The 26914-nt window shown below is 34.3% G+C and overlaps 3 protein-coding genes across 3 annotated transcripts; 2 read left to right on the top strand and 1 right to left on the bottom strand.

The window, feature by feature from the left end:
* The first annotated feature begins 298 nt into the window (after positions 1 to 298).
* LOC106142888 (ribonuclease P protein subunit p30) lies at positions 299 to 1269 on the top strand. Its single transcript, XM_013344826.2, has one exon. It carries the CDS (start codon positions 466 to 468, stop codon positions 1255 to 1257), a length of 792 nt encoding a protein of 263 aa, XP_013200280.2. The 5' UTR covers positions 299 to 465; the 3' UTR covers positions 1258 to 1269.
* On the bottom strand, positions 1252 to 26821 carry LOC106142886 (protein Lilipod). The gene is made up of 10 exons (XM_013344825.2): positions 26408 to 26821; positions 25609 to 25873; positions 24024 to 24251; positions 23408 to 23473; positions 15889 to 16041; positions 11579 to 11778; positions 9382 to 9543; positions 7922 to 8153; positions 7471 to 7627; positions 1252 to 1733 (listed from the first exon to the last, which is right to left on the bottom strand). Exons 1-10 carry the CDS (start codon positions 26468 to 26470, stop codon positions 1586 to 1588), a joined length of 1674 nt encoding a protein of 557 aa, XP_013200279.2. The 5' UTR covers positions 26471 to 26821; the 3' UTR covers positions 1252 to 1585.
* Positions 16218 to 21392, top strand: LOC106142889 (RNA polymerase II-associated protein 3). Its single transcript, XM_013344827.2, has 3 exons — positions 16218 to 16602; positions 17956 to 18201; positions 20542 to 21392. The coding sequence occupies exons 1-3, from the start codon at positions 16321 to 16323 to the stop codon at positions 20764 to 20766; spliced, it is 753 nt and encodes a 250-aa protein (XP_013200281.2). The 5' UTR covers positions 16218 to 16320; the 3' UTR covers positions 20767 to 21392.
* Positions 26822 to 26914: the final 93 nt, after the last annotated feature.

Raw genomic sequence — 26914 nt, 5'->3', positions numbered from 1 at the left:
GTTACAATACCAGATTATTAAGTGACTTGATTTGGACCCAAACAGTCCCGAGAAACGGGGAATTAAAGCTATTATTCGACCAATATATTCTATAACGAAAATTTACTTAAACTCGACACTGGCTAGATTGCCACAATAAAGAAAGAAAGAAGATTTGTTTTGGGATAGTAGAATGTATTTGGTTATGAAGACTCACTAAGTACCTAAGCAGTAATCGATATCTAATTTTGATTACATTTCAGAACGACAACAAAACTGTCAAGTCAACTTCATGTCAAACATACTTTCGTTTCTAACCTCAAAACTTTGAATTGTAGATAGGTAAACAAAACAAACACGTTTGAAGGAAATACAAATATTTTAACGTTGATTCCTTATTCAATGAGTTTTGAATACTTTTATAACTATAAATTCTTCAATATTTGATTCAAGTTACGTTAATTATATAGTGATAGCAAGAACACGATGACAAATCGAAACTGGGGTTTCTGCGAATTGTCTATAAACAGAAACTTCGACATGAACCATTTAAAATCTTTAGCAGATTTAGGTTATAATACAATTGCAATAAATACATATGTAGAGGAGGCTACTGATGAACCGAAGAAAAAGAAGAAAAAAGGAGATGTGAAAGAAAAAAAAGATGCAATTCCTGGACCATTAGAAATTGCAGGGGAAATCTCTGGGAACACTAATCTGAATATTCTTCAAAGAATCACTGTCGAATTTTCGGATTCCAGTATTGCTCATAAAATGAACCAATCGGAAAACTTAAAGAAGTATGACATCATTGCTGTAGTGCCTAAAACATTGCAGGCTTTTCAATATGCGTGTGGTACGATGGATGTTGATGTCATCACCTTCGATCCTCAGACAAGGATTCCGTTTAAGATAAGTCGCAAGTTGTATAGGCAGGCTGTAGAGAGAGGATTATTTTTTGAGCTGATGTACTCTCCTGCAATACGGGATTCTACGGCTAGAAAAAACATAATAAGCACAGCTCACACATACCATGCTATCGGAAAATCGAAAAATATAGTATTAAGCAGTAGTGCTGAAAGTTTATTGCAAGTCCGTGATGTCCATGATGTTATTAATCTTGGATTTTTATTTGGATTAAATAGTAATGAAAGTTTAAACAGTGTAAGGAATAATTCTAGAAGATTGATTTTGAAATCTGAGAGCAGAAGATATGGTAAGCATTATATGATAGTGGAGAATATCCAAAATGATGATAATAAAATTGCAGAATCTTAATTCATGTTCTTTTATTTCATTCTTATATACAAAAAATATTAATCATCAAAAAGTTCATTTATGTATAATACTTACTACTTTAAAAATAATCACAGATAAGCTTCAAATGAAAAATGTATGATTAATTATAGAAACTATTACCCCTTTAGGCCAATATAGTTAAAATAGAATATTTCCATAATTTCAGGTCATTAAAAAGAAATTTACATCATTTGACATAGCCTCATGATAAATTTTATACTTTTATTGATAAATTGAATTTTAGTATTTAAAAAATGTCAGCATGATTTTCTATATTTTGCCCAATAAACAATTGTCAATTCACTTTTCATTCAGATTTAAGTTGCCCTGTCTTTGTTGCCATTTCTGTCTTGTCCATGTTGAGGGTCCTCTCCAGTGATGCTGCAGTAGTGTTAAGTGTCTTGTTGGATATAGTTTCATCAGGAACAGAAAATTGCTCAGCTATCCACTTGAGTCTAAATAAAAAAGTTAAAGTTCTATTGAATATCAAAACAATAAGAAACTTTTTAGTATTTGCTAATGGTTGAGCTAAAGGTATGATCAAAGCATCTTTCTTTTTATAGGAGTTCTCAGCTGTTGAATTCTCACTTGGGGTTTGGTGCTATTTTACATGCAATGAAAAGTTTTTACAGTAGTTTTAGTCAACTGCCTTACACTAACACCACCTGCCTTAAAAATTTTTAGGCACTTGGTTGTAGTTTTTAAGTCAGACTCTACGACATGGATATCAAGAGTCGAGAAAAAATTGATTATTATTTTTTGTTGTTGCACAAAAAAATTATAAAACTACCAGTTATTTATTTATTTATGTCCACAGTTTCCTCATAGACAAACTGATATGAAATTAATTGATAATTATTAGGAGAGCTCCTAGTCGCTTGGCATTCAAATTCATGCTGTAAATGGGTTCTTCCTTCAGCAGATCAATAATGGTTCGTTTTTTGATTTTTTATCTGTGTATGTGTATTTATAATGTATTTTGTATGTTATTTATGTATCTTGTATGCATTTTGTTTGTAATGTATGTATTTTGCAGTATGCATGTGCACTTTATCCCGCCACCAACTTAAAGGTTTTCTGTTTGATCAGCTGATAGAGAATGGCAAACGGCATTAAGCCCGCCCATTGTACATTTTTTATGCAATAAAGTTTTAAATAAATAAATATGCACAACTATAGTAGAACCGCCTAAATGAGTCCTCGCCCGCGGAGTACAGGGGCGCGGGGGTATGACGACGAAGGGGACCGAGAGAGGTGCGGGCGGCGGGCGCATTCTTGTAAAAACTCAGTTCGCTCGCTACGCGGTTAGCGATCACACGTGTTGACAGTTGCGGACGCCTTGTGAAAATTATACATGAGATTACATTCTCAAGATGAGTCGAAATATTTTCGGACATAGAATTAATAGTCAGTGCAAACAAATGGCGTTTAACGTATATGAATATTTTAGAAAAAAGAAACTCGACCCAAATTCTGATGAATATAAACAAGATATACCTTTAAATAAAACTGTAGCAGAAGTTACTGGACTATCAGAAAAGACTGTATCTAGAATTGTACAACAAGGGAAAGCATTAAATGACAACGAGAGATTTAAATCACCGAGAAAACCAAAACAGGTTCGTAGAAAAAGAGTGGAAATAGACGATTTCACAAAAGGAGTGGTAAGAAGAAAAGTCACTCAGTTTTACACAATTTTCAAAAAAATACCTACTCTGAAAACTTTGAACGCTGTACTTAGAGAAGAGAATATATTACACTGCGGCAGGGAATATTTAAGGCTATTATTACATGATCTAGGTTTTAAATTTAAGAAATGCGGATCTAAAAGGAAACTCCTTATCGAACAGCCAAATATCACATCGTGGAGGTGGAAATACCTAAATACTATTAAAAAATATCGTAGAGAAGGAAGACATATTTTATACCTTGACGAAACTTATGTAAACGCGTCTCATAACGTTTCAAAATGTTGGCAATCAAAGGATGAACTTGGCGTTCTATCTCATATTGGTAAAGGGGACCGTTTGATCATCGTACATTGTGGAGGTCAAATTGGATTTGTAGACGGAGCCCTTGTGATATTCAAATCCAAATGTAAAACAGGTGATTATCACGATTCTATGAATTTCGCAAATTTCAGTAAATGGATAAATGAAAAGCTCATGCCTAATATACCGCAAAATTCTGTCATAGTAATGGACAACGCAGCTTATCATTCGGTTCGAGAAGAGAAAAAGCCAACTATGGCTTCTACCAAGCCAACTATGCAAGAATGGCTACGACGACATAACGTGCCTTTTGATGAAAAACTTAGAAAGGATGACTTATATAAATTAATTAAAAGTAATTTCACAGAAGATATTTACAAAATTGACGAGGTATTGAAAAGAAACGGACACGAAGTATTGCGTTTGCCTCCATATCACCCAGACCTGAACCCAATTGAGTTGGTCTGGGGTGATATCAAAGGACAATTAGCACAAAAAAGTATCGACTCTAATTTGGACCAGAAAAAAGAAATATTAGAGAGATTATTTGCTGAATATCCCAAAGAGAAATGGGAGAATTGTGTTAAACACGTGATTAAAATCGAAGACGAATATTGCAAACATGATGGAGTCCTAGATGAAGTTGTTGATTTTATTATTAATGTGCAAGACGATTCTGATGATTCTGATGATGGCTGTTGTGAAAGTGAAGAATCAAGTTCCAGTGATAGTGATATTATGGACATAAGTGATTGATTTATAATTTTGATAAATTTTGCATAAATAAATATTACATACATAACTTTATTACCTTTTTTTTACCTACATATCATACCTATATATCATAAAATCACATTTTTATCGAATTGTTTTGTATGAAAAATAAAAATTTGAAAATAACAATAATCGAAAAATGCTTATGCTATTTAATTCATGTACGTGGTCTCGTTGATACCATGGAGTTATGGGATAACAAAAGGAACACGTTGTATAGTTTACAGTTGTTTCATTCAAATTTTGTATAGCCATTATTATTTTTTTAATAAAAATCTTCACCTGTTTGCCGCTAACCACTATGACGTCACATATCTCAAGAAATGTCCAGTAACATTTCGCCCCTTGTATTACACGCTACGCTCGACCGCCGCCCGCACCTCTTTCGTTCCCCTTCGTCGTCATACCCCCGCGCCCCTGTACTCCGCGGGCGAGGACTCATTTAGGCGGTTCTACTATAATTAATTTTCTCTCTTTAGTTGAACATGACGGCTGCATTAAAACACAAGAGTAACTGTGTGGGATATGGCAAACATTTAGTAAGGACAAGTATGCCATTATACAGAATTCTATGATATTCTGTTACACCATAAAAATCCGAATAATAACTTTCCACATAGTGCAAAATTAAGCACCTAGAATTAGGATTTTCTTCTAAATTGTGGTCTAAAAGTTTTTTATTTGACTTCCATTTTTTAAGAAAAATCTTGTTATATATCAAGAGGTACTTGTAGAGTTCAACCTCAGTAAGTTTAGCACTACTTAAAAATAGCATCAGATGTAGTTCAGACATACTATTTTAAAATGATTTACCAACAATTACAAATTGAGCCATTTCCATTAAGAACATCATTAAATAACAATTACATGTTTGACTAGAATTTTAAAATGGCACTTCTGAACTAATTTCATACATGAATCTAATGAGACTGAATACAAAATAAACAATGCCAAATAAGAAGCATATGTACCATTAGCAAACGCTAAAGCCATACCATATAAAGTAGTGACGAATGATTTTAGTCATGCAACAAGCTGGGTGATATTTACATGCAGAACAATTTGAAAAGTTTATAATGAAAACTAGGATAATTTCCCCATTTATATACTAAACACTACATAAAATGGGTACCACTATACATGTGCGGGTAAAAATAAAAAGATCCAGTTCATTTTTATAGTATTATTCAAATGCAACATTTGGTACACGTTAATACAAAATGTATAAAATTCGCACACTTTTAATATATGCTCACAAATAAAGTATTCACACAGAACGTAAGCTACACTACATTTAACCACTAGAAGTACCTATTAAGAGCATCTAAAGTTCGTGCCTTCTTGTATGGGTGTTATTTCGAAATAAGGAGCTCATTTTTAAAAAGAGATCCGATAAACATTTGACAACCTCTTAAACACCCCAGCTACGATTAATGTCTTGCAGCACCAAAGACTGGCAGATATTATATTTATGTATATCTATTTCTTTTTCTATGTGAACGTTACATAAAACTATTTTAGCACGTTGCTCGAGTAGGTATGTGCATTAGTAGATAATGGTAGCGGATGAAAAGTGCAAGTTAAAATTATTATACGAATCTTAAATAGACGAAGCTTAAAACACGTTTCCCTGCAATCAATGAGAGATCATTTTCTATTCGACTAGAACTAATTTAGCCTCAAACGATTGATAATTCTTTATTTCTCCAGTTATTGCAGGTTACATAGTTACGGAGATGAAACATTGAGCAAAATCAAAGTAAAAGATTTGCAAGAAAGCTAGTTAACACAGTCTTTAAAATGTCTTTTGTGTTTGCAAAATTGTTACATATGAGACATAAAAACAAATTATACAATAATTTCATTCTTATTGAACGACATCACATACAATACAATTATAATGTCATGGCAAATCATATTAAATTACAATTAAAATTAAACTCGACAAGTAATTTAATTTATCAATCTCATAGGTACAAGTAACAAAATAAATAAATATTTCGACCTTAGTCATTACATTAACAAATTCAGTCTCATTAGTTGTGAACAACTAAAATTTTATATCTAATGATAAATTAGGAGTCTTTCCTCAATAACTCTTCAATACATTTTAATCAAAATATGACACAAAAATGGAACATACATTTATATCTACAGATAATACAATGTAAAATTGAACAAGGAACTAAATAAATGCAAGGAATTCAAAAGTGTGTTACGATACAATCATATAATGGTTTCATAACTTTTTTAAACATTTTTCGATTTTTTTTGTAATGTACATTGTTAAATACAAATGTACAAATCATTTTGTAATAAACAATAATGTTTATTATTTATTGGGGGTCCCTTTTTTTAATAAAACGTGCTTGGTCAAATATTAAAAGTAAGTAATTACAATGTGCACCTATATTAGCCCGCAAATGACATTATAATAACTAGGCAATAATACTATGCGTTTCATATTATTTGTCGGAATCCATCTCTATTTATAACAAGTGTTTACAATCTAGAGTTACAATGTTTAGGTATAGCTATCATTTTTGTTAAATACCATCTGTATGTTACTTATCAATTCTTTAAAATCTCATAGAACGTCTAAAGAGCGGATCTGTCAAATAGTTAACATTGCTTTATTATTTATAAAAAAATATTTATTTGTTAATATTATAACGTCATTATAATAACAATACTACCAACAACAACCTAAGGCAGCGAGGCGAATGTATGTATAATTTGTATTATTATGTTATGAAACTTGTGTATAGTGTTGTAACTAATGGATGACTCGATTCTTGCGCTGTCATTTTGTATCCCGAATTCGGAAATATAATGAGAGCGGAGGTTAAGGGGCATGAAATTTTCTCAATGTTCTTAAATTAAGAGACATTTGATTGAATAGGAATAAAAAAAGAATTTCAATCAATTATTTTATACTTTGACAGCAAAAGAAAAACATTAGCACTTGATAATTAACTTGTCAGTCAAGGGTGTATTAAAGGAAAAAATATTCCTGTGAGACTGAGAAGGCATGTTCAAGATCAGTTATGAAAGCAAGACACATTAGTTATTGCTCAATATTTCTTATTCTAACTGACAGCGCTACTATTGCTTTATTACCAAATTTTATATGCAAATCTCGCAAAGATATTGTTATAGAATACAATTTGCTTGGGCCAACCATGAAAGTAGTACCAACCTGGATCAAAGCTTAAAAATTTTCCGTACCCGTTAATCTTCTTCTGTACTCATTATTAGAAAGACCTGTCTCTATCTAATAGATATAGACATCGACATAGATTCTCATTTTTCTATATCCAGGTAGGTCATATTTCCACGGGGCTAACTAACTATTCGACAGTCCGTTCCCAATCAGTTGTTGAGGAAAGACACGCAATGCGCGACCGTGTTGACGTTTTCGACCAACCTGTTGTAGAGCTCGCGACGCACGCTCGCCGTGAACTTGCTCACGAGGCAAAGTGTTACGGTGGCCGCGAATATAGCGTTGTATAATAAGACGAGTTTGAAATTACCGAGCCACTCGATGCGGCCGAACTCGCCTAGTAAATCGAAGTTCGTTATACCTGGAAGAAGTAAAATCGTGTAAAAAAACGTCATCCTCATTGTGTTACTACCGTTTGCGTCCTCCATACATATCTATTGCCTGAATGTACAGGTTTCCTCATATTGTAATCTCTCACTCCTCAAACCTCACTGGCACGATGGGATCACGACATGTGTGCTTTGACTTTAAATCGGCCAATTTAGGTCGAATACCTATCCACTTTATATGTTCCTTATGATACTCCTACTTCCAATCTTCACCTTATATTATTCACACCAACAAACCCTGTAAAAAGACAACTAAATCCACTCACCTAATATCTTAACAAGCAACGGCTGCGCAGTAGAATGCGCGAGCAACAAGGCGCTGTGCGCGATGATGCGCGCGAGCGGCGTGCGGCGCGCGCGCGGCAGCACGCGCAGCGCCCGCATCGGCACCGTCAGCCCCGTAAGCGACGCCGCGTGGAGGTACAGGATCAGGACTGCTTCCAGGGCGGCACCCGCCCAGCCAAGCTTTGATAGAGACGCTATGCCGAGGGTGAATTGCTGGAAATATTTAGTGACAATTATAAGGCATTCAAAGGAAACTTAATGTCGTACATTTATTATAATCCAATTTAAAATAATCGTGTAAACTTAACATTTCTATTGAAAACCAACAATAATTACATCACGTTTTCATCCCTTAATGTAAACGTTTGTCTGAATAGCTGATTTAATGATGACATTAAGATTCAGGTAGTGACAGGTTGCCAGCCCATCGCGTATTTTCTTTTATCCTATTTAGGTCCTGTGATCTAGACATTTGGTCTGTGAAGTGACCGAAGTCGAATTTGTCGAGGATTGAAACGTTAAACGCATTTTAGGTACTCTAAGGAATGAAAGAAGAGTTCATCCAGCTATATTCGGAACCAAATAAACAGCAATATACATATATCTATAACAAATCACGTTTGCATACATGCATCTTGAAGTGTTTAAATACATAAAACTAACCAGAACTGAATACCTATAAAGATCTTAAACAGTAATAATAATTACGTTATCAGCATAACTTCTGTGTAAAACTGTTATCAGACCAATAAAAAGATTTTACAACATTAGAACGCAGACTCAAATTAATGATAACGTCATTCAAAGGTTATTATCGTACAACTGTACAGTTTCAATTTATGCAAATATTTAATTCGACGTCTAAAAATCAATGCCAAACCACTTTTATGTGTGCATAAATGAAAACGACTTGATATTAGCCCAATAAAAACCTAGTTACAACGATAATACCTAGTTAAAACGTAGCAATAAAAGACATCGCAGTTTTTCGTTTAAGATATCGATAGGTAGTATAACAATTTCCAATCGCAGCATGACTTATTTTACCACTACATTACCATACCTAAAACCGTGACTTATTATCTTCAATAATCCGAAAACCGTGACTTTATGTAAACAAAACTATTTAAAATGTAAAGCAATGTAACAGAGGGCAAGAAATTGAAAAATATTTTTTGAAGCTAATTATTCTCACTTGGGTGAGAATAATGTCGGACGAATTGGTAATACTGACCTCAGACCCGAAACCACTACGGCACTACGGGTGCAAGAAGTTCATGAAGCATAGAATTAGTTACCTAAACACGCGAAAGAGATGATAATGCAATCGGGAAATGATGTGATGAGAGAAATGGAGGGATTGTTATCACAATGTTCACTCGAGAATACAGCATAGTAGTGAAAAGACTAGCGAACTAGCTAGTAACTATAGGTTACTTACTCTCGTGCTAAGCGGCAAGGCCTTCAATCCAATAAGTAGTTCTAGAATGTTCTGGAGCACCATGAGTACGGTGATGGTGGTGAGAGCCAGTAGGAGAAGCATTGCCAGCGGGTACACCACATTTCTTTGCAGGGATGACGTCTTGCGTTGATTTTCCACTTCCTGTAAAAGGATTAAATACTTGATTAATAATGTTATGGTAGTTTCTGATGATGTAGGAATGGTTACATTAAAAGACTCCCTACTAGCACCTATCAAACATGGTCGCCTGATAACTTGGGCATCCCGACGCTAGTCTACTCGAAGGGCACTAAAATGGTGCTGTTACTGTTGCTGTTAAATTTCTCAATGTTATTTGTGATCAGAAGAGACGAGGATAGTGTGAACAAAACGAGCTGCGATGTGGAACAGCCGTAGGGAATTCGAACAAACCTTAGAAAGTGTAATGTATATCCAATCATCTCTCAAGAAAAAGGCACTTTTTTGTATTTTGTATGTAGGTTACATATAAATACAAAAAAGTGCAAAACGATGCCAAAAACAAAACCGTACTTGCTGTCATTCGGGGAACAATTACGAAGATTTATCTTTAAAAATCAGTGCGTAATAAACACGTGATGTGCTACGTATAATAAGATCACAATAAAACACGGCCGTTGGCCTACTGTTATATTTACATTATTTTAAGTTTCAGGGCTACATACGTAACATACGCTCTTGAGGAGAGATGCGTAGGCGCGTGGTAACGTGCAACACTTACGTGCGGTTACGTTAACGCACAAGGTCACGTGATGTATGCGTGTGTGCACTATGCGTATCGGAAGTGCTAAAATAAACAGCGATATTAACGTCATGTGAAAGTAGTAACTTAAATTTTTATGCACTTTTACGATAAATGTCTTTGATTGAGCAAAATCGGTTAAGGAGTATTGCAGTAGTTATACTTCTCGCAACGAAAACAATCGGAGTTAATACATCGAATATAATATGGTCATACTGTATTCTGCACATCGTATAATCGTAATTACAACTTTCATCTGTCGATTAAAAGTAGATTTGAAAACAAAAGAATTCATAAAAATGCTGCATATGCACTATATTAAAAATAAAGCATCCAAACGGATTTGACATTTGTAATCACGATAGAGGTCAATGCAGCATTCATATGTAATATTTTTATTAATCGGTGCGTTGCATATTTTCTCGTTTATTCAAACTAACAAAACATTTTCTTATTACTTCGTAAAGTTGATTAAAAACCGTCAAAGATTATCATTTGTGGACACGATAAGAATAGGGTGATAAAGAATACATAAATGTATAATAATATGTATTAGTACTTAAATATATAGAACATACAAAGCGCATTGGAACGTGTCTAAAAAAATACAGCCAATGCCAATAACAACTGTAATGTTGTAACCGGTTTCTTCGTAGCTCGCTTCAACCGATTTTGTTTTTCTATTCGAGTATGTTCACCACTGCCAATATATCTTTCACTTTTCTCCGCAAAACGCACAGGTGTCAAAACAATTTTTATTTACGCTCTCACGCTTTCAAAGGATGACGACGATCCGATTATGTTAAAGAAACAATCGTATATTGTCACTTGATGTTTCAAGAAAGGTAAGAGGTATACTGGTATATACATACATTTTGGTTTATTTCTGTTATTATTATCAAGAAGGAAGTTCTATCAGTAGCAATCTGTTAGGACACCACATACAATGCAGTAGTTTCTTACTGAAATATGAGTCAGTCAATCAGCGCAACACAATGGTTTTCTAAATAATATTATATGTTATTTGGAAAACTAGATACCTCGATCACTGCACAATTAGACAACAAGCGGCAATAAGATAATTTATTTGTCAATTACCAAAGGCATTTGGTAAACTATTGTCTGAACAACATACAGTTGTTGCTGGAGAAAACTGATAGGGTGATTTTCTTTTCGCTCCGGTCGTTTTCTATAGAGAAAGCTTCTAACAATACACTGTTGTGTACCGTATAGGATCTGAGTTCGATTAGTGATACTTATAATGTTGCGGAGGTTAGTCACATCCTGTCAAAACCTGACTTACTCAATGCAGGATCGTGGTCATAGGCGCACCTCTACTAGCTATCGCCAAGGGGTCATTGATAAATACTGATAACAAATACTATCACGACTTTACAAATTTCCAAATTTCTTTACCTTTCTCTTAGCGACGACCCTCTGTAGTCTCTCACCGAGTCCCGCCTGTAGCGCGCCGTTCCGTAGTTTCAATAATGGAGTTTCCTTCCCTTGAGGAGAACTCTTTTTGTCTTTGGGCAGCGTGGTATCCAGGTCCACTGGGGACGCTGATATATCTCCTCTGTCGGGATACATTGGCTCAGGAGAGATGTAGCCTGAACCTGTTAGCAAAAAATAATTTAAAGATATGACCACTTCAAAAAGAAAGAACCATTGTGAAATTTCAAGCCTATAAGGACTACTAGTAAGAATTTTTGAATCTGTCTACTCCGTAAGGGATAAAGACGTGATATATTTATGCACGTAGGGCAAATTTTTCTAATGTCAAAAAACAACACGTTCAGACCATGAATGTATTTCGAACATGTATTATTTGGACACCAAAAACCACTTACAATCAACACTTATCTAAATGTGATGAGCAAATGAGACCTTGTTACTTTAAAAAGATAATAATAAATGTGGGCCACAGTTCATAAGACCTATTAATGCAGCCAGCATGACGTGCATGATACATCATTACGCTACGATGTTATCACATCACCAGTGCAGTGGCTGATATAAATAAACTTTGTTTAATAAACTGGAAACAATTTGTTGAGATATTAAACGCAGTTATTGATATTGTAGCGATTATGGATCAATGTTTACGAAAACAAAAGCGAAACAGATGAGCAACTGTATTGTAATCTGTTAATGTTAGGAATTTAACACTCACACAACGAACATCAAAGTAACAAAATTCAGCTGCCGTTTTGTGCTATAATATACAGGGTGATTTTTAATTCACTGGAATTCTTTTAACAGGTGAATTATTATGTACTAATTAGTATGTGAGTTTGACTGATGTCAAACTGAACAACTTTTACTATACGACCAACTTCGAAATCGCCAAAAAAAATGTCAGCTGCTTCATACGAAAGGCGCGAACAACCATAACGCATTTTATTTTTTCAATTAAGAAGTTGGTCCCATAGTAAAAGTTGTTCAGTTTGATCTAATTCACGTATTACAAACATGCTATTGAATAAAAAGTCACCCTGTATAGATGATAAATCCGACGCTTGACATATATTTTAGCACAAAACGGCAGATGAATTTCGTTACTTTTGAACGAAAAGTACTTCAACTGACACAACAATACCTACCCTAAAAAAACTGTGCAAGACCGTTACCGGTTAACAAATGCGTTTAAGTTTGCCAACCTTATAAGCAACTTTATGATTAAAGTGCTAAAGTAGTCTTTGGAAAAACGTCATCTGCTGCTAAACAATGCAGCAAAAAGCAAAAGCAAAGCAGAAAAATTAAAGTAATATTGAAAAAGAAATAAGAAATATATTATTACATCATGATGAACAAAAATTTATTATAAACAGTGTCGTACGTTGGTAAGTAGGGAAAGATCCCAAAAACATATAATTTACTAGAGGCCGCCCGCGACTTCGTCCGCATGGAAACCCTATCAATCCCGCGGGAACTCTGGGATAAAAAGTAGCCTATGTGTTATTCTGGGTCTTCAGCTACCTACATACCAAATTTCATGGTAATCGGTTCAGTAGTTTTTGCGTGAAAGAGTAACAAACATCCATACAAACTTTCGCCTTTATAATAGTAGTAGGATTCGATTCGCTAAGTGCCAAGGACAGTCGTGATCATATTCGTTCGGACTCCAAACGTAAAGGGGCAAATACAAAACAGGCAAAACGGTTCCCTAGTCTCACGTTTTTTTTTTATCAAAGATTTTCTCAAGACGACAAACAATTTTTTTTATATTCGGTTACGTATGCAAGTTTCTTGGGTGTTTGCAATATTGACTTCCCGAATTGTTTCGCTTTAAGGCGCGTGGGTTCTACTGCACAGTTGTTATTTCAAAATCAATCCTTATTTGCTAATACCGCTTCGCTGTAATGTAGGACTCGATAAAGTATTTTGCAACAGTTTGAAGCAAAATTATATCCAAATTGGAATTGCTATAAAATGAAACTGGTTACCTTTCAATACTGTATTCTACAATTTCATCCGTTTCAGATGCATCAGCTTTCTTGCTTTCGAGACGAGAGAAATGTGCGATTATACGATTCTATATTTTATGAGTCAGCATGGTAAATAATAGAAGATCGTTTATATCAATTATTATCGACTGTTTGTAATACTTGACTTAACATTTTATGCCGCTACAACTTACTCATTGATTTAAAATACAGCTATATGTTGTTTTTGGATTTAAAAGCTCGTTAGTGCCAGAAAAATAATCTATATAACTTACAAAAACATTAAAATTACATATGCAAATCATTAAATCTAAACTAAATTATATTCCTAGGATGAGCAACAAATCAATTTGCTTGCAGCCAGCGTTTGCATATTGAATGGGTTCGACAAAGCCCACACAATTACCTACCGGTATTGTTTAACTTGCTAATTTGCTAAACATAGCTCGTATCACATCCTACCTGATTGCAATATTTGATCATGTATTCGGATCTCGTTTAGACATAGATCTTATACCTAGGATAATCAACACATTATTATTCACAAATGTACGCAATAATAATGGACCATTTACCAAAATGAAAGAAATCACACCAAAATTGGTACTTTCTTTCAACCGACTTCAAAAGACGGGGTTTCTCCGTTAGACCTGTATGTATGCTTGTGACCTAAGGAAACTGAAAACGTCTAATAAAAAAGGTAAAACACGCAACGCGCCAGGAAATAAACGAAAGCTCGGCAAACGTAATAGTTTAAGAGCTGCAGTCCACCAATCATATACATAACAAAACAAAAAGTTAAGTACACATCATCGTATACACGTAACCGTATCCGTCGAAGGTTGTTTAAGGCCATTAAAGTCACGATGGATTCAGACATACAGGAAGAGTTAATTTGCATTAGCTAAATAGGGATCTTCCGTAAATTTTTAAATAACTAACGTAAAAATATAACAAAACAACGTTTAAATTATTAATTAATTAACAATATTATATACATAGTTTTTTCAAAGTGTTATTAGATCAAGCTGTCAAATAAGATGAAAAGCCACCATTTAGTGACTGATTGTGGTAATAACCGCCAGTTGTTACGAAAAATTTTAAAATGGTCAGTATTTCATCATATATTATTATCATATATTATTCCAAACTATAGTATGTGCTTGATTAAATTTCGAAGTTCCATTTCTAGTCGATATAAATATCTCGAACGCGACATACCTATGAGGAAAAGAATTGATTCTATTGTATATCAAGTGCAGGAAATATTTTAACAGAAATGACGTTAATCACATAGGTATATGTTCTAGAATGCGATGTGACTTCGCAACAGGTTGACGCGACGCGACGTCTAGACCTTCTCACCTTTTTATTATATGACTATTGAAACACTTGAAAACTTCTACATACGTTACATAAGCCACATTGTTTTCTGTCATGCGTACAAAAAATAAAGGTCGCGTAAAATTGAGATAAAAATATTAAATATTTCTTTAAAGTTTATTGTACAAAATACAAATGTAAAGCTCAATGGCGGAATTAATGCTAGAAGCATTATCTACCAGTCAACCATTGGGTCTGACAGAGAATTTTATGTGGGCTCAAACTAAATATATATATTTATGCCTACACAAAATATAATAATTATAATAAACATACATAAAATCTACAATAAATAAACAATATACATAAATAAATAGGTGCAACGATTACCGAAATGAGTGAAAAGGCTTGTAGGTATTCGATACCTTCGCGACTCAAAAGAAACCTGTATGCATTTTACATAAAAATATTGCTTTCCTCTCTTTATATTTTCATACGATAAAATCAATCACGTATTTTATAGCTGTCGTAATCACTACCTAACTTGTAATTAAAGTTTTCACCTGGAAATTACCAATAATATCAGTCTAGCCATACTTTCCCTGGTTACAGTTAAAAGTAAAATATACAAGGAAAATATCAACAAATTATGAACAAAAATATATTAAAACCGCCGTAATTAGTCTAACCGCACGGGGAAAATCTTCCGTTTGTATTTATTTAAGTCGCCTCACGGTGTGCCTTCAATAAAAATTTGATGTATTTATCTCCTCGTTTTAAATTCTAAATTCCACCAAATTTTTCTACAATAGGCAACATTTATCTAGTGCAACTTTTACCATGATCCAATGCGCATTTACCAGGTTCCCTTGCAAAGGTGGCGAAAATGTAACAAGGATTCACGTTAAGAGAAAGAAGAAAATAAAATTACCATTTAAAAATATTTGAAATTCTTACCTGTAGAAACGGCATTGTTGATCCGCCGCCTGATTGTGTCCTCTTCAAATGTATACATGTAGTACTCCTCGTTGAGATCCCTGAGGAACTGCGGCTTCACCAGCACTCCGCCCACCACGCCGAACAGACGGACGAAACCGAGTGGCGTGAATACTAAAACAAACGATTACCGTAAAGAATATGGTAACTCAGTTTTTTTGGAACATCTTTATCTAATAGGTATAAAATTAACGGCGATGAAAATTGAGGAATGAAAAACAAAGAAGGTTAAATGTATTTTATCATAACGGTACAACACTGCCTTAGCAACTGTTGCTATGTACCTTGTTACGTCAATCAAAACTGAATTCGTAACTGAGATTCGTCAATAAATACAGCGAAAAAAATTAATATTTTTATTAAATAAATACGCGAGCATTTTTATCATCTATAATGGGTTCAAGAAACCTGCTATCTAATCCCGCCTTCAAAGAATACAAAAACATGGAATTGGACGAAGAATGGAACAATTTTACAAAGAGAGTTGGTGATGTTTCCAAAATAGTGAATGATTTGGCCAGCGGAGACAAAGATAAGGCAGATGCGGCTAAAGCATTAGCTGATAAGTACCTTGGTGGAAAAGTTATTGTTGATGATAATATCGAAATGAAAGTAAAGTCTGACAGAACCGTAATAAACCAAAAAGCTTTCAGCACCATGGGGAAAGAGGACTCGGTAAGTAGTTGAAGAATTACTTTAGTCGCACGATTGTTGTCCTTCGGGGTACATAAATGGAACACAGGTACCTAAATATAATTCTAATGAACAAAAGGTGGAGCACGACAAACAAAGAATATCTCTCTCTGCCTATTTTACCGAGATAAGATTAGGGCGCAACAAAATTATTATGCTTAGTCGACACAAAGGTTTCATTCGACTTTTAAACAAAGATACGTTGTATTGGTTATGGTATCTACTTGCAAACAAGGTTAGCAGTAGAAGACTAACTGCCACTTTCTATCATCGTACCGCAAGCCACTGACGGGAAGTAAGCCCATAAGTACTAAGCACAATAGAAGCGTGTGCTAACATACGTTTTGTACAAAGAATTTTAACCAGTTTCGCTAAGAGTTGAAAAGAACAAATTATATAGTTTATATTGAATATTTAACATTGAACATTGGCAATTGAAATTCCACAACTTAACTCATATTATTTTCTTATAACTATTAGAATTTTCGGGACAAAAAAAAATACAACACACCACACAAACATGAGAGTACTTGCTTTGCTATGGACGATTAATGTGCGTCATATCATAGAAAAGATGCCAACAATTACCAAAGCAGTGTAGTGTCTGAATTGGGGCGGTGATGAATATATTAATCGTTTAACTTATAAATACAATGCCGGCCGCGCACCTATCGCATTTTATTAGCGAAAGCTATTTGGCTCGCGTTGCTCTTTAAATAAACATCCTCGTGTCTGATAACTTGTTTCTCTTGGATTTAAAACAATAACAAGAAATCCATAGTAAAAACACTATGCGAATGCAGTGTTTTTACTATGGATTGAATAAGTGGGCTTTTTGAAAATATATACGATGTTTCCGAAATTTGAAATGCCTCAAGATGATGTGATCTTGAGGTTTTCCAAAATTCGGAAACAACAACATGATTTAAAAATTTATTTACTCGTATGTTCATTGTATAATGAAATTCCTGTATAGTTAAATTGATATCACATTGTCAACCAATTTCATTTTAATTATACCAGTAAATTATCTATACTCAGTCGAGTATAGTTAAATTTAGGTTACTTGGATAGATACGAGTAAAAATTAACTATGGTGATGAGTTTGAAATACGAATGGCACAGATTTCAACTACTTGACACACAATGCATTTCTGATCGTGCTGTCCCGTTATTACATCAATATATTGACTTAGGTTCCATACCATAGAAACGTTATCTTTCCATTTGCCACGATTCATCAACCTTTTGCATGCAAACTCACCGATTTTTAACTCATAGAATTTCTACAGGTACTCTTATTTCCTTCATCTTATTAAAACGCTCAATTTTCAGGGTGAGATGAACAAAGATGCCTGGATGGCCGAGGTGAGTAAGGACGTCGAGAAACGTGCTCTGGACCGAAAGATCCGTCGAGAAAAAGCCGACACCCACAATACACAGGCTATAAAAGCCTTCCGTCGAGGAGAATACGACAGGGCCCTATCCTGCTACAATAAAGCTATAGAACAAATCAAAGACAACCCAATGTTCTACTGTGACCGGGCGCTCACGAACATCAAGCTGGGAAAATTCGATAAGGTGATTTGATATAAAATTAATGTCGCTGTTTCTATGATAAAAATAGCCTTGAAGTGTAAGACAAATGAGATTGCTTTGTAATGTCAGAAAATTTACGTTAGTGATTTAGATGGAAGGAAATAACGAAGCAAAATAGAAACTATGAAAAGTTCTAGTATTCGTGAAACTGATGGGTATATAAAAATAGTGCCTAGATCATTTATCAGAGAAACGGTTATCGATTCTTCATATATATCCATTATAGCATAAATTATGTATGTATTATCTTTAAGCTACGGTCAAGGACTTCTTCCGTTATTAATAGGTGGACTTATTATACATTTATGTTACTAATATAATCAATAAATTAAGTCCTAAAATTTATGGAATTTCTGCCGCAAATAAGTGATAACCTAATGGATATTATTACTTTTTTTTAAAAATGACACCGTGCCACTCCATAATGTTAATCTAGGCTATTAATGTACAGCACTATAACTAAATACGTATACATTACATATAAGAAAAGGAGATATTAAATTTGCATGAATTATATTTGTGTTTGTATCAATATCAAAATAAAAAACACATTTAGAAATTCGAGCTTATCTAGAACGTAGTAGCAGTTTATGGCAAAACCAACAATTTCATATCATTGCTGTGCACATTGTCATCGCAAAAATATTTGCATGTAACTGCAGGTCAAACAAACACTTTGCAAATGCATCGCGTAAGTAGGTCTCTATTTTTGGTGCACGATACCAATGCCACTGGGGCAAAAATTTTGAATGCATGAGCGAGCATGACGCCAATAATTGTACTCTATAATTATTCGGACATTATAACTTCAATAACGGACGTTAACCTGCGTTTACGACTGTCTATCGCGAAATATTACTACCTACTATTTAAAAAGAATTTTGTCAGGCAGGCAGACGATCTTACATTTTCAGACATTAGTATAAAGTATTTGATGTCTTGAACACCAAGTTTAAAGCAGGTATAGCAGTAAAGAATATAGCACTGTATTGATAAAGTAAAAAAAAATAATATAAAGAAAAATATTCCAATAATACAGATAAATCAACGATTGTAGAGTAAGTAAAATGTCGTTTCGAACGGCGTGTCTAATTTGATAAATGACTAGTTTGATTAGCTCTTTTTTACACGTGCGTGCAATGCAAAAAATTGGTCTAATATGTGAAACGAAATTTTAATAATGAAAAATATGTGAAATTTTATAACAAATTCGTAAACTATTAGTATTTCTGTTAGTTAGTTCTGAACCATAATTTCTTACAGACAATTAGACAAAAACCGGCGGATTTATTGAAAGTAATATTAGAAGGCTCTTAGCTTTTTGATAATATTTACAAAGTGTAACTAAGTAAATATTTGGGAGCTGATCAAAGAAAAAGAATAGGGGTTTTTAAAGCTAACGCAGTTATAAAAAGTTAAAATGGCCAGTCAAAAATAAACACATGCCAGACCGTGAATCAGACGTGAGTACATAAACAGAATGATGGATCACAACATCGTTCATGTACCTACTATCTAGTGTTTTAACAGTTAAATCTTCCATCCAAACAAGGATACTAAAGAGAGGAAACTCCTTGATTTTCAACACTAGATTAACCTGTATAAAGATAAGTTTGAATGGAAGCCCTAACTACTGGTCAGATTTGAAAAGTTATTAAGGTTACGCTCGTGTTTTTTCTTTAATTTTAATTAAATAAATTGATGTCTGACCTCATACTCAGTGATCAGACCTATTGCTATTTACGAGTAATATCGGATAAGTCATTATTAACGCAAATAAGTGGTATTTAATGTGCTATATTTGATAAATCGTAGTAGGACACAGTTTAATCGATTACTAAGATAATAATGAAGAAAATACAACAGATATACTTAAAAATAATAAAACTCTTGCAAAATTATTTTATGCTATATATCGCTTGGCGTCTTTAGGAGATCCTGACCTCTAGTTCAGAATACACTATGAAGAGAGAGAGATGCCACAGCCAAAACGTTTCTATGATCGTAAATAAAGTATTCCACATGTAGTGGCAATATTAACCACAGGTCTTTTGTTTTCCATTTTTCGTCGTGTCCACTGTGGCAGATCCACAGATATAGAATACTTAGCTCAGCCCAAACTATATGGGTGTAAAAATTTGAAAAATGTAGGTTACTTAATTGGTCTAGTCGCAAAATTCCAAACGGGAACGGCAATTAACGAGATTTCTCATTTCACGCGGGTTTAGCTGCGGGCGTACTCTAGTTCTAAAGATGTAATTTGCATGTCTTCCTTTAAGAACTTCTTATTTTCAGTAGTAACGGGAAATGTTAACTTTTCAGGTGTTTGGAGACTGTGACATGGCTTTGCGTTTAAACGAGAACAGTTTTAAAGCGCGTCTTTACAAGGCGAAAGCGTACAAAGAACTGGAGGAATTACAGAAATTCGAGGAATGTCGGAAAGAGCTAGAAGACATGTTTCCACAGCATGCGGACCTTGTTGATTACTTCTTGGGAAAGAAAGAGGACGAGGAGGAAGAAGAAGAAGAGGAGAATCTAAATTTTTAATTTTAGAAGGTTATACCACAGAGAATTCAGCGATACAATCAGTAACAGTAACGAAAAGAAATACAGTAATGCCTGTTTTCACTAATGAATTCTAAGCTTTAAGTGCCACGTAACACCATAGGTGTCCCTTTAGTAAAAATTAGTTTTCAGCCCTGTTTAAGTGTGATCTAACAACTTAGGTGAGCCCTTAAATTTGCCTATAAACTCTGTTTTAAACATTTGTCATTTATAAAGATAAAGCTCTTTGCAAAACGTCGCTTAATTAGGAAGTCCACAAACAGAAAATCAGAACTAGCGTGGTGAAAATGAAGTTAGGTTAGTATCTGATGTTAGAAAAGTTAATACTTAGTTAGGGGTGAATGAAGGAGTCGTTGGTGAAAACGGGCATCAGACACATTGTATTTACATGAAATGCGTCTATCTATTACTATTTTTCTCTAATTGATATTTTAAAAATTTTGAGGAAGTATAATATAAAGATGTTGAAACAGGATAACTAATTTACTAATATGGAAAAATTGTCTTTGTATTTCATCTACGGAAATTCCAGTTTTGAAGAGAATTAAATGAATATTATACACTTATATGATGTACGGTTATAGTGTTGTAACTTGTAACTTTTATCTTTCGGGCATAATAAATTCATTATTTTCTTACAATAAATTAATTCAATAAACAATTTTTGTTATGTTATCTTTAAATTATTGATTGTTTTTTCGTATGATATTCCGTCCACGTGTTCATCGTTACGATAAAAAAAGCTGTTAAAATATACCTAACTGCATTTGTTTCGATTGATAGAGCGATAACATAATTATGGGATAAGATACTAGATGTGTAATCAACTTTATTTACTTAACAGATAAACGAACACGTTTTCCCAACCGGACAGGTAAACGACGTTTTCCATTATTATTATTTTTTATCAACTTATTGAAATAAATGACACACGATGGGATCGTTAACTAATTTTATAAATGTGAAAGCAAGTTTGTTTGTAAACTCATCACGCGTTATCTACTTAGCTAATCATCTTGAAATTTCGCGTATATAAATATATTCGACTTGAAGAAGGAGTAGGGGTACCGGTAAAAACTATAGTTTCCGTGGGATTTGTTTAAAACCTGTATTATTTTATAGATGGCGTAATGCGCGGGCTAAACGCCGGTATAGTTGTTTTTATATAATTTTACGTAAGTATGAGTACGTATTAAAGCCACCCTGAGTCTTTTGACCATTAGCTGTGTTAGTCTTTACCGTAAGGTAAAAACGTAATGCCTGTATGTAGTATGTATGTGTAAGTACGTATTTATTCTTTGTAGTTTATTTTATGACAAAAATGATGGACACGTATCACGCTATTTACTTTCACACGACTAGCGTGACTGGTTAAATCGATAAATATGACCTAGGTTTTGGTCCCAAGGGAAAGGGAATTAAAAATAATAGCTTACCTTACATCTAGATGATAAAATGTCGAGACTAAGTGCTCACATTTTTAGAAACAGTTGTAAATTTGGTGTGATCGACACAAACAAAATTTTAGGTACGTTTCTAACAAAGTTATATAGACAAAAGACATTTTTTTACAATACGGAGATCCAAAATTACTAAATTAAAGAGACTGACCATAAGCTATGTAAATGGTAATGGTTAAATCTATTAAAATTCTTAAGTACTTAAGCAAATAATTAGTTAATTACTCGGTGCATTGTCACACAATAACTTGTTCTGTTTTCGAAGACCTTCTTTTGACGCCTCAGTCGATGAAAAATAAGTAAAGAATAAATAAACAATATTCCTATTGTCACTGTTTGATAACAATGAGGTCACTAGCACAGCGGTCTCTAACCGGCATTAACGATGAAGTGGAAATCGCTAAGGTTAATAAACACCAGGCCACCCGTTACTGCGACGCGGTAAACGACTACGCCGCGTTGTGACAATTGAATAAACATTGTAAGCAAAGTTGAGGTGTAGAACAGTTTTAGCAAATAGATTCTGTTCAAACTATTTATGACTGAAACTGGCCACTTAGAAAAAAAGAAAAACCAAAATAGAATGTTAAGTCAGATGTTGTTTAAAAAAGCATATTGTTGTGAAATATCAGTCCATTGTAGTTCATATTAGTTAAGTTCATCAATAGATCTTAATTGTACTGTCAAACTACCTTAATCAGTTATTACAGTTCAGTGTTATATTTAAGCAAGTGCAGTTTTACTTTTATCATCATAAAGTCCCACCGTCAATTTCCCAAAATCAAACCAAGATCAATTTTAACAGATTCTAACTCTGAGGTGCCGAGAACGTGATGACATGAACGAACTTTGAAGATGAACAGTAAATAAGTTTAGGGAGCTGTTTAAATCTAAATATATCAATAAGGAAACTGATTGACGGACACATCAACATACATGACCGGCAAGTGTATTCTAGTGCTGCATACCACGTATCTAAATACATCAAATCACAGTTCTTTCCCGGAAGTGTAGCTACATCTTTTCATTTGTCACGATCCCTGCATAATTCTTTCACTTCATCCAAATTCTATTTAACTTACATAAATTTATCTCGTCCGTTCCTTTTTGAGCACACGAGTATCTGTGTAAATGCTTGTTGGCAACAACAAAAAAAAACTTACCTAGCAACATCAAAACACCCACGAACGATACACAGGAATACAGGAAGGGCAGGTACGTCCATAAATCTGTTGACAAAGAGTCATTTTTAAAACGAGGTAAAGCAAAACTTTTTTATATCAATCACCAAAACTTGCAGTTTCACCACCATCCATATCTTTCTTCATTAGCAGAACCTATTTGTCCACAAACAAAACGCATGCAAAATCATACATAATGGAGTTGTGTTGTGACATAGACAGATCCGGAACTCCGTTACGCTTCGCTTATTTACCTGTGTAGAACTACAGATTGTATCAAACCGTACTAGTTTTACCACTCTGATGTGCGCTAGTGCGCGGACTTATGACATTGACTTCCAGTTAACGCACCCATTTACGGTCAATTAAACGCTAACAATAATATCCCAATCGATGCTCCCCAGTGATGACATTATTTGAAGAGCATAACTGTTCTTAATTGTAAGGTTACGAAATTGAAGAGTGTCTTACTCTATTAATCAGACAAATCACGATATGCTTCATTTTAAGTGCTTACGAGTACATGGTACATTAATTATTAAAGGCGTAAGTACGAGTAAGACTACGAAGATACAAGTATAGGTACGAGGATACTCACTTAACAAAGCGTCAATACTTGATCGGTCTCCATCCAGTAGAGCCGAAATTACATACGCGAGCCCAAGCATGGCGACTCCAAGCAACGCCAATACTGTGAACGTCTCGTACACCCTGCCCCGAAGACCCCGGCACCCAGGGAATCCGGACGACTCCGAGAATAGGTACGCGAACGGCAGGAATACGAACATTGACAGGTTTGAAAATAGGAACACGTGGTTCCATAGACCTGGAACAAGGGGGAAAGGTTAGTTGTTGCAGTACATAGATAAAGCTACTGCGACTACCACAACGACCAAGAGTGGGAAAGTCAGGTTATTACAAAGAATGACATCGGTAAATAAATTACCTATCTGGTTTCTACAACCTTTGCAGGGAAACCGTAACCCCTATACCTACATACTTTGTTTTGTCTCAATTTACCTTAAAATATAATGTGGCCAACATTTTCACAAACAGTTCAAACAACAAGTGACCTTGCACTTCAATGCAACCTTAGGTAAATAATGATAAGGTCTTACGCACTGTCAATCATTGGCAATAATGTGAGGAGATATCTATTTCTCAGTCATATGCCTCATTATAGGTCGTAATCGTTATCTGTAATGAATTACGTGACACCTATTATTAAGTTTCTTGCCACACTTGAGTTATCTTCAGAAACATACTGTGCTAGTTAATTATCAAAAAGTTTCACTTTATGGATAATTATTTCCACCATTACTCCATAATTAAAAAATTTACCATTCTATGAAAAAATATAGCAGTATAAAATTGAGTCAAAGTCAGGGTTGTCTTCTGAGAATATTTTTTCCTATGTATTACTTAAAAAAAATAAAAACATTTGGGCATAAACCCATACAATACATAATTTGAGTTGAAAGCTTTTTATGTGGTTAAGGGTGTATTAAAAAAGGATATATTGGAGCCAATGGAAAAATCAAGGCTGTTAGAAACCAGGTAGGAATTCTGTCAACAACCAGACAGCAGCATTTCTAGTAGTACCTCACAAAGCATTGGTTTGTAAATTTTCATTGAAATCGCTTTCTCTAATCTCATTGACTGTGCAACTATATCTCCATAACAAAGGTTGTAAATGAACTGAAAGTTTGTGGTATTTTTGTAAAGCAACATTATAAGAAGTAATTTCAAATTTTCTTATGTAAAAAGGTTTTCTAATGATAATGCCAACCAATACAAGTTCTTTAATTGGTGTCTAGACACCCCTAACATTTATGGGTAAATCCCAGAAGGCAGCGGGGAATAACCAATGAATATTATTCTATTGAAATACGAGTTCGTGTCATTTGATTAGTTATGGGAATGATAAGCAGCGGTCAACAGTCTAACTGAGCAGTTTTCTTAAGAAGTAGACTATACTATTTAAACTGTAAAACCAACAAACTCATGGTGTATACAGGTACTGCATCATAGACATGGGAGCAAAAAGATCTGTTAGAAAGCCACATATTACATGGAAGGATGACTTTGAGGGTGCACAACCAGACTTCCCCTCCCAGGTTAAAGGAGGCTTAAGTCACTTTACAAATATAGCAGGAAAGTCGAAATTGATTTTAAAATCTTACCTTGTATTAAAGAGCTGTTGAGCCATTTCACATAATAACTATTGGGGTACAACAGTAGGACTTCATTGCTGACTATTGATACAGGCAGCAAGAGTGTCGACCCCACTGATACTGCCAGTGCCACAGTACACAGCAGCAGGCTGATGCGGTACACTTTAACCTCATCCTCATCACCAGTGAAGTAATCCTCACTGTCACGTCTCCGGAACTTCTCAATTAGCATGAATGAGAAGAGGTACAGTAGGATGAAAAGGATCAGAAATATCTGAAACAAACATATCTATATCCAAGTGCTGTTGGTTTTATAATTATATTTCCAATTTTTACAAAAATATCTGTGTCCTACAAAATAGGGTATTATTTTATATAATATCCTATTTTGTAGGTTGTTAGTATTTTGGCAAACAAGTAACACACGTGGTGGTGCGCCATTAAATCATACTAGCAACTTGCCCTGGATTTGTATTGTTAAAATATGTCTTGATATATACCCAATAGAATAATAATGGAGCTATAAATAATGACCAAAACCACTGCATGGTTCTAAAGGCACTAGAGCACTTTCCTTTTTTTTTATATTTAATTAATATTTTGCATTGTGATAAATACCATAAGCAGATGCACTGCAAACACATTTTCCATATTGTAGAATTTCTAACGCAGAAAAGAAATAAGTCAGGGCAAAGCAGTGGACCAGAATGGGAATAAAGATTGTATAAAAGCAATAAAATACAAATATGCAAGATTTTTCAGCAACTCATGCTCTTTGTTTTACGGTAAACAAAAACTATTGACTTACGATCTGCTCCCTCACATTGTTGTGGAATATTTGCTCCCGCAAGTCTGTTTCTTCATCATCCATTGTCCATGCGAAAACTAAGTTACCTCTTGATTGTATATATTTCCACTTTTTCCACGAGATAGCACTTCATTTTCATTTTCATCACACAAATTCACAACATCGTAGAGAAACTTGGACACTTGTCACACCAATATTTTGTAACACTCTTCTTACTAATTTAGCATATATTTATCATTATTTAATGGAATGGAATTACAAAACGATTGCTGAGTTTACATTTATTTATAATTTTAATTTCAAAATGTTTATTAAAACTTAAGAAACCAACACACACGTACGCGTGACAAATTTTTGACTGAATGTAAATGAATGAATGAAATGGCAGGCAGCTGATCAATCTCCTGCGACAGACTGACATGCCATCCGGTTTCCGGCTCGTGCTAGGGTAGGAGAACACTGTGAACGAACGAATTTTAATCTTATTGACCTCAATGAAATCGATTG

This window comes from Amyelois transitella, chromosome 9 (assembly GCF_032362555.1).
Source record: "Amyelois transitella isolate CPQ chromosome 9, ilAmyTran1.1, whole genome shotgun sequence".
Classification (NCBI taxonomy): Eukaryota; Metazoa; Arthropoda; class Insecta; order Lepidoptera; family Pyralidae; genus Amyelois; species Amyelois transitella.
This window is presented reverse-complemented; position numbering and strand designations above follow the sequence as displayed.

What these genes read in the sequence shown, in the direction of transcription:
- LOC106142889 (XM_013344827.2), top strand. Translation starts at nt 16,321, where the DNA reads ATGGGTTCAAGAAACCTGCTATCTAATCCCGCCTTCAAAGAATACAAA. An exon ending in CCATGGGGAAAGAGGACTCG is followed by an intron (nt 16,603 to 17,955) that starts GTAAGTAGTTGA and finishes CTCAATTTTCAG; the next exon opens with GGTGAGATGAACAAAGATGC. An exon ending in AGCTGGGAAAATTCGATAAG is followed by an intron (nt 18,202 to 20,541) that starts GTGATTTGATAT and finishes TTAACTTTTCAG; the next exon opens with GTGTTTGGAGACTGTGACAT.
- LOC106142888 (XM_013344826.2), top strand. Translation starts at nt 466, where the DNA reads ATGACAAATCGAAACTGGGGTTTCTGCGAATTGTCTATAAACAGAAAC.
- LOC106142886 (XM_013344825.2), bottom strand. Translation starts at nt 26,470, where the DNA reads ATGGATGATGAAGAAACAGACTTGCGGGAGCAAATATTCCACAACAAT. An exon ending in CAACAGCTCTTTAATACAAG is followed by an intron (nt 24,252 to 25,608) that starts GTAAGATTTTAA and finishes CCCTTGTTCCAG; the next exon opens with GTCTATGGAACCACGTGTTC. An exon ending in GGGTGTTTTGATGTTGCTAG is followed by an intron (nt 16,042 to 23,407) that starts GTAAGTTTTTTT and finishes CGTTTGTTTTAG; the next exon opens with TATTCACGCCACTCGGTTTC.